Source organism: Perca flavescens, chromosome 10 (genome assembly GCF_004354835.1).
Source record: "Perca flavescens isolate YP-PL-M2 chromosome 10, PFLA_1.0, whole genome shotgun sequence".
Classification (NCBI taxonomy): Eukaryota; Metazoa; Chordata; class Actinopteri; order Perciformes; family Percidae; genus Perca; species Perca flavescens.
The window spans coordinates 4,657,093-4,671,138 of NC_041340.1; the positions used below are offsets into that span (position 1 = coordinate 4,657,093).

At 41.2% G+C, this 14,046-nt stretch overlaps 1 protein-coding gene across 1 annotated transcript in view; it reads left to right on the plus strand.

Moving 5' to 3' along the window:
• Positions 1-14,046, plus strand: part of shtn3 (shootin 3) — a 47,787-nt gene that overhangs the window by 4,637 nt on the left and 29,104 nt on the right. The window contains exon 2 of the mRNA XM_028590182.1: positions 3,263-3,323. Coding sequence (XP_028445983.1) covers positions 3,263-3,323 — 61 coding nt within the window. The remainder of the gene's footprint in view (positions 1-3,262; positions 3,324-14,046) is intronic.

Consider the following 14,046-nt stretch of genomic DNA (forward strand, 5'->3'; position numbering starts at 1 on the left):
GGTTTGTGGTTGCTTTGCTGCACAGGAGGTCACTGAATGTTCCGCGAGTTCCAATTACCATTTTAAATGAAGCGTGTTCAGAGAACAGCAGCATTGCAGATACTCCACTATTGACTGCGGTCACTCAGAAGGCCATTGTACATAACTGTCCAATAAGAAAAAAGAGGCACTTAACAGTAAAGAGATGAATCTTTGCCTTTTTAACATGATATTAGACGGTAGGGGAAACGTAATTTGGCAGAAAACTGATGGTTGTGAATGTGAATAGATATCTGTTTTTAGTTTATCTGTGTTTCTCACTGAAATGCACCTTGGGAAGCAAAGTTTACTTCTCTTCTTTTTAAATGTTTACGTCCAGTGCCGGACATGTCCCTCACCTTTCGCTCTCTGTGTGATGCCATTCTCAAAAAAAACTTCGAGCTAGCCAGCTACACGCTGAAAATGTCAAGTTTTGAAGACGATTTGGATTGTGCAACGAGGCAGGCCTGCTTGGTTCTTTCAGGGAATGATTGTAAAGATTTACAAAGAATATATACTGTATATTCCTCTCTTACTTCGTTTTGGGGGTGATTGGTGAGATTGCTGTGGACGAAGTCCACACGGCGATACACTGGTAATTTAAATAGCTTGCGTTGCTGTATTGTGTCAACAGTTAATTTAATATTGTATGTGGCGTTCGTTTTCTTTTGCGGGGGGTGCAAATGTTTCTATGAGACTATTTTGCAGAGTCACCGTTGCTTCATCCGGAGCTTAGCGTCACCCAAGGCGATTGTGATTGGTTTAAAGAAATGTTAACAACCCAGATGTTTTTTTGTCCCAGAATGTATCTTTATTGAAGAACCAGATATTTTCTATTATGTTTGATTCTGATGATTAAAATCTTGTGTTCGTCCAAGCCTTAACATTCTCCAACTGTCAGTCACCTGACATTGTCTATGAGAAAATGAATGAACTGGACTTTAATACGGAGGCGTAAACTATCAATGTGCGTCATTGATTATGATAAAAGACAGAATGAAAGTCAGGTTTTTAGGTGACAAGAACACTTGGGGTTTGGGTTTCATTTATTGTCCATAGTTTGATGCAAATTATTTCCTTCCCACCCAAGAGAAGTGAAAATAAAACCTACAGTTTGTCCTCGTGTTGATGCAGGGTTGCACTTGTTAACCTCAGTTACGTCTGCTGCTGCTGCTGCTGCTGCTGCTGCTGCTGCTGTCACCCAAGTTTCATCCCTCCAACATCCATACCGGGCTTACCACAGCTGCTCATCCTAAATATAGCACAACAAGGGAGACTTACACCAGATCCCTTGGATCTGAAAATGAGTGGTTACGGCATTTCGTAGGGCAACCGTCAAGTCAGCAAGAGCAGAAAGAATCAGTCTGTAATCAGAAGTGATGGGGCAGTCGGTGTTAATGTTTGCAACATTTGAACATTTTGAGACGATGGAGAAGAGCAATACAGCCTCTAGAAGGGACTTAGATCAGACAAAATGGATGTTAAAATGGAGCACATGGTAACTTGAGACAGAAGTGTTGGCTGATAGGATTTCCAAATCTTCTCGCTCTCTGTCGCTGGAATATTTGAATTCAGAGGAGATAGACAGACGCTGCTTTCCATTTGAAAAATCCATTAAAGACGCATTCAAAGCCAGCATGGGAACCGTTTATAAGTCTGTATAAGTCGGGGTCAAGCAATTATGTTAATTGGGAACCATGGCATCCGATATTTGGTGATTGATCACGCTATTTTTAGGCCAAAAGTAGGCCTACATCTGCACCCTAGGCATACTCGCACAATGGCATATTTACTGCTGCAAGACGTTGCAGATCGTTCCCTGAGGAGGGAACGCATCTTCCAGGACCTACTAAGTATGGCAGCTGGTTTGGCATTCACTTCCTGCAGAAGTACCTCCACTTCAAAAAGCAACATATTCTCATGAACAGGTTTGTATGATATCGTATGAAAATGTATGCAAACCGATTCGTTTGATATCCTAAGAAATTAGGAGACCCCCAGCTGGTCACCTGACACGGGCTTCAGAGCTCTGTGACCTGTCGGTCAAATCAGCGGCCATTGGTAGTTGAGTTTATGAAAACTGACTTTGAGCCGGGTACAGAGCACCACCAGATGACGGTCCTTTCAGGGGCCATAGCAGTTGAGTTTAGCCGAGAAAAAGTGACTTTGAGCTGGGTACAGGGCAACCTCTTCCCAACACGGTCCACCGTGTTCTTATACAGCAGCAGCCAACGTGGTGTATAAAGCAAAAACTACTTTGAATACATACGGTACATACAGTGCTTTACTTTTCGTATCTATAGCCTCTTTCCGAACAAGTAGTTACAGGAACGTAGTTATAGGAACAGTCCACTTCTAAACAGTTCTACTAACTACTCTCCCCTAAAACAGGTTTTGTCATTTGCATTCACACTGGCCCAGTGGCCATAGGGACTGACCTTTTGTTATTATAATCATAGCCATCTAACCACCACTATGTGTGTCTTTTAGCTACATGTCCTTGTGTTCTCAACTCCAGATAACTTCTAGCTGCAGCTCAGACTCAAGACTGTCAGACATCATGAGTAGATAAACTTGTCGTCATTCTTTATCACGTGTAATTCCATGAGCTAAAGGCCCGGACGCATAGAGCCGATAATCGACCGTTGGACAGTCTGGCGAGGTCAATGACTTGAGTCTGACGAAAATCTTTTAAACTGACCTTTGTTGATCTGAAACGAAGACAGATTCAGCAACTGCACGGCCTATTTCTGGCGTTAAAAAGTTTTCAGAAACACGTTTCGGTGAACTATTTTAGTACAATATGAGATTTGTCATGGCTGAACAGGCCGCCATGACAGTCTGTCTTGAATTTCCGGAGAAGCCAGACCTACGTGACGCGTTCATCCAATCAGCTGCCCGGTTTCATTTTTTGGGCAACAATTCAGATTAGCGCCGCCTGCTGTTATGGAGACGTATTACGTCTCGTCTCTTCGGTGTGTTCCGAGGCACTTTTTTGACCAACTCGGAGAGACCAATCAGTCCGAAAAGTCCAAAGTTATACACCCAGATGCCATTTTGTCTTTTTAGATTTGTAAGTCCACACACTTAAGTTTTGGGAAGAAACCGGTGCTCTGAACACACAGCTTTGTGTCTGACTCTCGGTGTGTCTGTGTAACTCTACTCTGTTGCTATCAGCTGTACACTCTGTTGTGGAATCTATGTATGATCTATAATGAGTTGACTCTGCTGTCTGCTCCTGCAGTGCAACCGACTGACGGAGGAGAGAGACGAGGCCGAGAGACAACTCAAACACATCAAGAGAGGTGAGTCCAGCTTCCTGCAGCCTCCAAAGACTCCGCCATCATCACACAACTGTATGTTAAATGTGTAGTTCAGGCAAGGTGTGATGTCATATTCTGAACTTACCAGACTGTTGTAACTGTTCTATTATTTGCCTTTACCCACTTAGTTATTATATCCACATTACTGATGATTATTTATCTAAAATCTCATTGTGTAAATATTTTGTGAAAGCAGCAATAGTCAACACTACAATATCGTTGCGGTATTGATATCGAGGTATTTGGTCAACAATATCGTGATATTTGATTTTCTCCATATCGTCCAGCCCTAGTTGAGCATATCAAACACTTCATTTCCTGCATTCTGGGGATTTTTTGTGCCTTTTCTGCATCAAGTTATGGTTCAAATGTCTGTATTTATGTCTAGGAAATTATAATTTGGTTTTTGGGAGGGTTGCACTGGCTAGTTTTGATTATTGGGCGGGTTGTAACCCCCCCGATCCCCCCTGTTAATTATGAGTTCAGTGTTCAGGACATACAAATTGTCATTGGTAAATCCAAATACAGACCCTTTTTAGCCACATTAGTGGTGCAGCTCTGCAGCGTTAAATGGGTTGGTTCTCTACTTTGGTTGAATCTAAGATATCTCAACAACTATTTTGAGCACATGATGTGGTTGAGATGCGTCAAAAACAAACATAATCCGGGACAAAATGTGTCTCTCTTGAAATGTAATTGAAGATGCAGTTTAGTTGTATGGGAATGTAATTTTTAGGAGATAGGTCTTGTGTTTTGACCCATCAGGATCTTTTCCAGGCGTGTTTCCAGATGGTAAATGTTTAATGGACTGCATTTATATAGCACCTTTCCACCTTAAGGGACCAAGCGCTTTACAAATTGCCTCTCATTCACCCATTAGCACACGCACTCAAACACCAACGGAGTAGAAACCGTCAACGTTGTGATTAGGGCTGGGTATCGGAAAAAAATTCTTGATACTTTTTTCGATACCAATTTTATAAAATCCATTTTAACAAAAATAAATTCCAACATTACACGTTAAGGCACAGCATTTTTCATTCATTTTTCAGCCGCTACTAAGTGAGTCCCGTCTCTGTGTAACGTAGAGTTATTTCTGCATGACTCTACGCTGTGTAATGTTAGACAGCCAATCACAAACATTACTAGATCTTGGTAGAAGCATGCTGCGTGCTTATTGGCTGACCGACGCTGAAAATACTTCGCACATCTACAGCGTGAGACAGGTGTGTCCGAGGGGGACATGCAGGTCAAAAGTAGCAAAGAAACTCCTGCACACTGTCTAACTTGCAAAAGCCATCTTTTGTGACAAAAAATTGTATAGTTCCGAAACGTTGCCTACTATTAAACTTGATATATGTTTTGCAAGTTAGACAGTGTGCAGGAGTCTCTTTGCTACTCCTTAGGTTTTGAATTACAAGGCATCTTTCTGTACTCGAGACAATTCTGTTGGCGCCTAAAACGTATTTAATATGGTACCCAGCCCTATTTGTGATTAAAGGGTGACCTGCTCTACCTCCTGAGCCACAGTCGCCCTAAAGAGATCTAGAGCTCAGCTTTCTTGTTACTTTTTTGGTGATCACAATGATAATAATGTTTTCATAGCTCATAAAAACTATGAAAAAAGACCCAAGTTGTAGTAAACTGGAATGATCCTTTTTAAAAAAAGTTAAATTCACCCCTCAACACATAGTCTATCAGATATCATGTAGCACAAAGCAGCCGACGCTACAATCAGACAGCCGACACCCTCCCTCCCTTCCCCCTTCCCCCTTTCCCCCGAACCCCTCACACCTTTTGTCCTCACCTTTGTCGACATGACATCCTGACACCTTGTCCTCTGGATGGGTGTGTTTTAAGAGGGGAGGGCAGGGGAGGGTGGGCCTGTTTCCTTGGCGACTGTCAGGTTTAGTTTGCCAACAAGCTTTTTGTGTTTTTTTTGGGAGAGTTCAACTTCTGAAACTAGCCAGTCTAAATATTAGCTGTTAGGAAGGAGGCTGATAACGCTGCGGTTCCTGGCTTCTGTCATGACTATTCACACCGGTAAGAGAACGCCATTAATAATAATCGGATATCAAAGCTAGTGGGCGTTAGTGGTGTCAGATGTTGAGGGTTAATGTGAGGGAGGTTTTGTTTCGTAGAGGAAATAAAAGAAGCTCAAAGCTGCAGGATATTGACTTGTAATGATGAATGACTTCTGCTAAATATCAGTAAGTGAGCATCATTTCTTTGCTTTGGTAATACGTATCCTATTTAGTTAGTTTGTCAATTGATTGAACAGGAATTGGATAGTAACAACAGTTAATTAAAATCGTAATGCAAAAATATATATATTCTTTCTTAAATGATGACACATATTCAGGGTTGACTTTGCACAAGATAACAAGTTTTTCTGTCACACAAAAGAGGTCAGTTCAGTCACTTGTCTGTTCAAAAGGTAACCGGAGAAGCTGGCAGTCTCCACCCGGTGTTCGCCTCGGTGTGACATTTCAAATTCCTAAACTGTTCGGACAGGACAGGAAGACAGGAAGTTGATAGACTGCATGCAGCATGGCTGTGGTTTGGAGACAAGTTGTAGGCCTGTAGACTTGAAATGTCTCAACTTTTGAATGGATTGCCATTCGATTTGGTTCAGATATTCATGTCGCTCGCAGGATGAATTGTAATCACTTTGGTGACTTAACATTTCATTGAGCGCCATCACCAGGGCATGATTTCAATGTGTCCACTACTTTGGTTTATGGATAATAAGGTCATCAGCCTCAGCTGCTTTGTGTTTAGGGCATTTTAGAATATTTAGCAGACTAACCCCGCTTAGGCAATTGTTGTATCTAATAGCCGTTGACGTTAGCATTTATCTTAAAGCACTGCTATGCCTAGTCCAGCCCATGGACGTATAATAAGACTTTGATACAGCGTATCCGAGCCCCATTCATTCCAATGACAGTTACTCAGTGGTGCATGGAGCCAAAATGTTCAACTTTCTCGTATAAGATCGGAGCTGCTTCTGCACTATGGGGCCCATAAAGCAGGCGCACTAGAGACCTCCGCCACCCGAACCAGCTACTTCTGGTTTAGTGCTCCGCTAACTTGAATGGGGATTAAATGATTTAATCGTACGGCTCTTCTAGGCTTTCCAAATGTTATTGGACCGAATGGAGCAAATTCTGATAGTGAAACGAGTCATTTTGCACGGGGGGTTGTGACGCTCAAAAAATGTATCCACTGATTAGCAGACATCTCTTTCACCATAAGTCTATTGGAAAAAGTCTTTCTGGGCCAGAGGGCACCACGTGACAGACGAGGAAGTTGCAAATCCACTGTTTATGCTGTGTTCAATTTGCTTCTTCCCGGAGGCCTGGTCCGGCCTCACAGGGCCTGGTTTTAGACTCATAGGTTTGTTTGAATATGTCCAGCTAATGTTTTCTTCTAGTCGTCCTTAACCATCACATATCATAGCCCGGCCTTCAATATTTATGTTCGTATTAGACAAATCTGCTGTGGCGATTTACAGAATGTCCACCATCATTCTCTGCTAATGGAGGAAGTATTGTCTTCCATATATTGCAATGAAAACTAAAGGTCTGCTATAGTATGCAATTAGGTTTGGCTAAGGGTTTGTTCTGTCAGCATTGTTCAGTGGAGGCCAAGGATGATGTACAGATGCAATGGATTTTTGGTCACTGACATAAATATATATTAAATTACTTAGAAATAAAACCGCATGTACAAGTTGGATGTAAAACATGAAGACATTGTTGGAAGGTTTTGTAGGTTTTTTTCTGAAACCTTGACAACTCAGATTGTTCAAATATGTCGCAGTAATGGACATGTTGATCTTAGGTTAATTTTGTGCTGCTCTTAGACAGTTGAAAAGTGAAGTGAAAGATGAAACACTGGAAGATAATCAGACGATAAGCCCATTGGTTTGAACTCAAACCCCAAATTTGTTGTCAGAAACTTGTCTGCAACAGCAAAAAACGGGACCTGGAGTCCTTCGACTCAGCGGAAACACTGATCCTCCTTTTCATCGTGGGTCCCGCCGTCTCATAGGTTCAGTCTTTCACTCATTCACTCATTTATTCATTCACTGCCTCTCCCCAAAGAACACACCAGTCACTCTTGTCATGTTATTCCTATGAATTATTAAAAAACCTCCTGCCATGAATTATTCAGCAAGGATGAGTGTGGGAGGAGGGCTACCACTCCTGCCTGACTCGTTATCCATTGTCCTTTTTAAAAAGGCCTTTTTACCTGCTGCTCCTTATGTGACGGCCAAATGTTAATGGCTGTAATGAGAGAGACCTTGCTAGCCGGCAGGTACTTCATTTCGGTCTCATTTGAATCTCAAAGGCCAGACTGAGTGAGTTGGGCACAGATTAACTGACTATTAAACAGTGAAAACATGACCTGACCCGGGACTCGCTGTTGGATAACGCACTCGCCTCGATGATGGACGCTCACGATCGCGCTGCATTTAATCCGTAATGCATCTGAGTGGCTGAGAGATCCTGTGGACGATGGATGACAAACGTTGGTCAGTGGGTTGGATGGTTTTATATGAAGTTTGGTACAAAACATTGATGGTCCCCAGGGGATGAATCCTGAGGCATTCGGTGATTCCTTGACTCTTACGTCTTTTCGTCTATTTCGCCTATTTCACGGCAGACATTTTGACTTGAACCAAATGTTAACGATGACTCAGGCTACATCCACACACTACTACATTTTGGTTTTAAAAACGAATATCTTTCGCTACGTTTACGCCTCTCTTCCACTCTACTTCAGTGTTTCCAGCCCCCTCAAAAGGAGACATTTGGAAACGCTACTGCCCCCGTTTTGGTTTGAAAACTACACTGTTGCTTTGTAGTGTGGACGGGCACAAAAAGAGACCTTTGGAAACGACGATGGACAGCAGTCAGTCTTATCGGTTAGGTAGCTTATACAGTGTTTCCTTTAGGATTTTATTTAGCAGTGGGGGCAAGTCTGTCTGACGTTTTAGGTGGAGCTGTTCGTTTAATAGTCGACTAGGAAGAAAGTGAATGTTTTGACAATAAACTACATCAACACAACAGTATGTGGAGTTAAACTGGACGGGCCCAATAACCTCTGAATGGTGCTACTTGTTAAATTGCAATGTGAGCGGCAGGATAATTTAAAAGGGAACCGTGACTAAGTTTTTTGTACAGCCCTATTTCTGATACCGTGGTGGCAGAAATTTTGCCAGGGTGGGCCGCCACTACAAAATCAACATAGAGGAAACACTGTTACATACCTTTCAGTAACAGTTCCACCTCGCTGTCACTCCTTACTTTTCACCATTGTTGTTCTTTCTCCAAAGTATTTTCTGTATTTTCAACTTATACATCCATAATTTCCAAACGCAGAGTAATGTTAAACAATCTGCTTTCTGTTTACGCTGGCACAGAGCTAAAACTCTTGCGTGGACAGTAGGGCTGCCACCTCTTAGTCGATTAGTCGACTAATCGATCGTTTTGGTCTTAGTCGACTAAGATTTCTTTAGTCGATTAGTCATTGTTTTATGCTTATTCATGCTTAATTACTCATTTCCAAGAAACTCATGAGCACATTTATGGTAAACACAAGATTTAAAGTGGTGCTTTTGCAGGATTAATTGTGGAGAAACTCAGTTTTACAGATGGTTAATTAACTACATTTATATTGTGCTTTTCTAGTCTTAACCACCTCTCAAAGCGCACAGCTCTGTCAATTAAATCAACTAATCGATTAGTCGACAAAATCCTATAAGTGTTAGTCGACTAAAAATTTCTTTAGTCGAGTACAGCCCTAGTGGACAGAGATTGTTTTTGTCTCAAAAACGAAAATTGAAAATGTATTAGTGCAGATGTAGCCACAGCCCGATGAAGTGTCCCAGAACGTCACATAGCAGCTACGTACCTTGACTTCCTCTTCTGTGTTTCATCCTAAGTACTACATTATTTGACAACCACCATTGTTAAACCTAGATAAGTTGATTGACCGAACAGTCACATCAGCGAGTAGAAGTGAGTGTACAAAGACACTAAAGTTTAAATAGAGACTCAGACATTAGCGGCACAGATGTACTGTACATATGTTTAAAGGAAGAGTTTCTGAGGGTTTAAGGTGCTATCCTGGAATGAAAAAGTCCATCAGAAGGTTTCTTTGCCTTCAGCAGAAGGATATGTATATCAGACAACCGTGCCTGAGAGAAACCCAAGGATCTTTGGTAGCTTTTGATCTTTGTTGTTCCTCTTTTGTTAAAGTAAAAAAAATTTAAAAAACCAGCCTCTCCACCACAGCTCTGGCTGCATGTTCCTGCTGGCTGGCAGGAAGCAGGCGGAGCTGATGTCTCACAGTCTGTAATTTATACGTTTGTGTTAAGCCGGAGCAGCAGAACAAATCGTTTTACGAAGGAGCTGAGTGTCAAACATGCCTCACAGGACGGGGTTTTAATAGCAGCCAAAGTCACTCTAACTTTCCAATCAGATTCAAAGAGAGAAATGAGTAAGAGTGAGCAGGGCTGTGCAATTAATCAGATTTTAATCGCGATTTTGTCTCCTAACGACCACAAAAATAAAGGGATACACTTTACTTGAAGGTATCTACATGAGAGTGACATGACACAGTCATGAACGTGTCCTAAACATTATAAACAAGTCATGAACATTTATGACTTAACGCTTCTTTTAGTAATTGTCGTTTTGTCATGGCAAGTTATGGTTAGGGTTAGAGTTAATCCTGTTTTACGGTCCTACAGAGGCTCCGACATGTAGTTCCATTTTTCGAGAGGTGCACGTCGAGAGATCTGCAGGGGTACACTGTCGATTTGACGCAGAAGCATAAAATGGCCTTAAGGGTTAGGGTTAGGGTTCATGGGTCAAGACTGTGTCATGACAGTGTCATGTCACTCTTATGTAGATACCTTCAAGTAACGTGTTACCAAACAAAGTAATCGAGAAAAAACATTTATTTTGCACATTACGTTTTGCAAGTAAACTCTTTGTCTCGTGTTCTGAATGTAAAGAAAAGTGGAGAAATCTTACAGTTCATGGTGTTTTCACTGTTAATTTCTTGAACTGTTTGACTGTTTTTTTTGTTTTTTTTAAGTTCAATAAATGCAACATCTTTCCAAAAGTCAGTGAGTCATTGTGTTAAATAATCGGGATTTCAATATGGACCAAAATAATTGTAAATTTAGATTTTTTTCCCCTATTATCGAGCAGCCCTAAGAGTGAGTTGCCATGATAGGAAATTGGGAGAAAAAAAGATTTTAGAGAAAAAGATGCAGGTGATGCAAAGAAACCCCCAAGGGAAGTTAATAAAAAATAGTTTTGCAGACAGGAAAGGAATCAATGACAAAACAGCCCCCACGAAAAAAGACATGACACAAAAAGACACGAAATGACAAAACAAGACAGAAAAGGCAGGTGCAGAAATGACTTTTGAGTATTATTCGTGACCCCGAGCGACTGCAAGTCCTCTAATGCTACTGTAAGCGAACACGTAGCGGGAAGCTAACTGTGATACCACTCAGCTTTACAGAACTGATTGCCTGGAGCGCTGTTAGCTTATGCAGCCTAGTTATTCAGTCTACTGTACTAAGATAAACGCCTGGGGCTGCACTCTCTCTGCATCCGAGTGCTTTCGGAAAAGAACACGTTGCGAGCATGTGACGGAGCAACAGACCCTGAGTGACCCGAGACGGGGGCTGCATCTCAATAACCCTTATCTGATAGCTCCTCGACTCCTCTGTCCTCGGCTGAACCGGAAGTTGTTCTGTCCCTCCTCGGTGAAGGTCATTTCAGAGCTCTTATTACTCCCCTGATGAGAGAGGATTGAGGAGGGATCTCTAAGGAGCAATGAGAGAGGATGTAGGAGGGATCTCTGAGGAGCAATGAGAGAGGATGTAGGAGGGATCTCTGAGGAGCTATGAGAGAGGATTGAGGAGGGATCTCTGAGGAGCTATGAGAGAGGATACACGAGAGCAGCCATCCTGGAAACAATGTAGCTGAAAGCTGTTGCTGACTCCGCCCATACAGCCGACAAATTCACCCCTCATCCTCTCTCCTCCCATGATTCCTCGAGTCTCTCCCTTGCTTCCTCAGTGGGACGGACTAAGATCCGAGGAAGGGAGGCAAGTGGAGGACTTGAGGAGGCAATTTAACGGAAGTGAGATGCAGCCCAGGAAAGTCTCGTAATGCGGAGATGATATGGCTTTTTGTTAGTGACTGTAGGTGGATTTATTTTTTTTTGCTTTTTAGTGACACATTTTAGTTTTCACTAAATGAAGTCCTGTGACAGGACTGCATGACTAACGATTATGTTTATTGTCGATGAATATATTATTATTATGAATATATTATTATTATTATTATTATTATTATTATAATATACAACTTTCTAGGCCGATTTCCGATTTTTCATTGAGTTTGAACTGCTGATACCGATTTTAGCCGATTTCATATTTTCTGACCACTTTCCAGCACGCACAAATATTTATTTTCTATCTTTTCTTTAATAGAACATTTTCTGTTCTATTTTTTGAATAGATAATCGATCACTATAAAACATAACTTAATATAAATGACTCCTGGTGTGGGACATTCACACACATCTAAAGTGCAATGTTAGAACCATTTCCTTCTCACATCCAATATCACACTAAAATATATATATATATATATATATAACAAATAAAAATAAAATAAATATAGCCTTGCAGTATAAAGATATTTCTCAAAACACACACGCAACCTGTTTGAATGTCAACAGTAACGTTACCTAAAAAAAAAACATAAACGTCACACAGATGATTTAACGTCACCATCAATCGGTGCATCTCTATTTATTATCTTTTCAACGAGTCTATAAAAAGTGAGAAAAAAAAATGGTTTCAGAAGGACCAACATGACGTCTTTAGATGTCTTTTGTTGTCTGACCAACAGCCCAAAACCCAAAGATATTAATGTTTATTTTTGATTGACCTCAAATCCTCACATTTGTAAAGCTGGAACCAGGAAATACTTGCTATTTCTCCTGCTTGATTAAAGAACTTAAATGATTAATTGATTATAAAAATAGTTGGTCACGTGACCAGCCGGCGGTCTCCTTAATTCCGTAATATACAGTATCATACGTTTTTGGTGTGCATGCATTTTCCTACGATATCATACGGACCCGTTCATGAGAATGTGTTGGAAAACGATACAACCAGCATTTTAAATATGTAGGCAAACAAAGAGAGACAAAATCATGTTGAGATTGGGACATTTGAACTGATTAATTTTTGGTTTCGACAATGAAATATATATTATAAAACTGTCCTGGATGTGTTCTGCAACTGCTGTGGCGTTCATTTTAGTTTTTCCTTCCAAAATCCCCCAAATGCACAACGACTCACATTTAGGGCTGTGAATCTCTCCAGGACAAGCTTAAGAGAAGCACTTGAAGGCAGGATTAGTTCCCCTATTGTTCACAGCTTAGCTCATTTAATGTTTCAGCTCCAACTCCACTGGCATTAATACTCACAGCCTTTTGTGTTGTAAATCCTTGTTAGGAAAGAAAGAGACATTTTTTTTGTCACTTTTCCACTTAAAAAAACCCACCTGAAATCAAAATTTTCCAACTTGTGAATATCTGCCTAGGAGAATTTGGAGTGGAACATGGGCGATTTTTTTTTTTTTAAGATGGGGTGGCACAGGGTTTCGGGGGGGGTGGCATTTCATCAGAATACAGCCTAGAAAATCTGCTTGGAAATATTGGATAGGATAGAAGAACACAATGTAATTCTGATAAATAAAACCTCATAGAGATTATTAGTTTCACTTCATTTTAAACAAATTGTATATCTGAACTACAATACACATTTTCTACAGGCTCAGTCTGCCACTTTATCAAAAAAACCTTCCAGTGCTGGTTCAATGGTATCAGAATTTTTGATAGTCTTCATGGAAACATTAATCGGTCATGTGACGAGGGCTGGGAAGATTGGCAGAACAGGCGTCCAAGTGACAGGACCCAATTGTCACATTGACAGCACTCTAACCTAGTGGATTGCCGTGCCCCCCCTCTGGTGGAGCGGAAGCATTAAGCTGCACTGGCAGGTTGGCTTGTGTGTTAATCCCTAGTCCATCTTTTCTAAACATTTTCAACACTGCGGTGGGATTTCACTGTTCCTCATGGATGAATGTGCTTACCGTTGGTTAATCCTCCAAATCATCTGTTAATAACATGTGTCGTCACTAAAGAGGCTCTCTCCCCCCCCAGCTGAAAAACAAAAGCAGCGTTCTGTTTTTAGCCTGGCGGATGATTACAGGTTTTAAGGGCACACGCCATTTCTCTACACGAAGCCCCGAAAACTCGGAGGAGACTCCGACCCAGAACAGTTTGTGACAGGAGACGCAGGGCTGCAGGACAAACTGTCTCCGTGAGAGGAAACTCAACTGTCGTGTCCCGTTTGGTCAGTTATGTTCACTGTGTAATGGCAATGGCAATTGAATTAATAAAGCAGCTTTCAATACGCCGAACATCATTAGTGCTTAACATTTGACCCTTTACAAAATATAAAAAAAAAACCTAAGCCCTACGAAAAGCCCTTTTCTACACTTTAAGAAATAAATCCGTAAAATGACAGAAAAGGTTCTGCCAGCTCATTACCTGGACATTTCTAAAGCTGGATCAAGGAAATACTTGCTATTTCTGC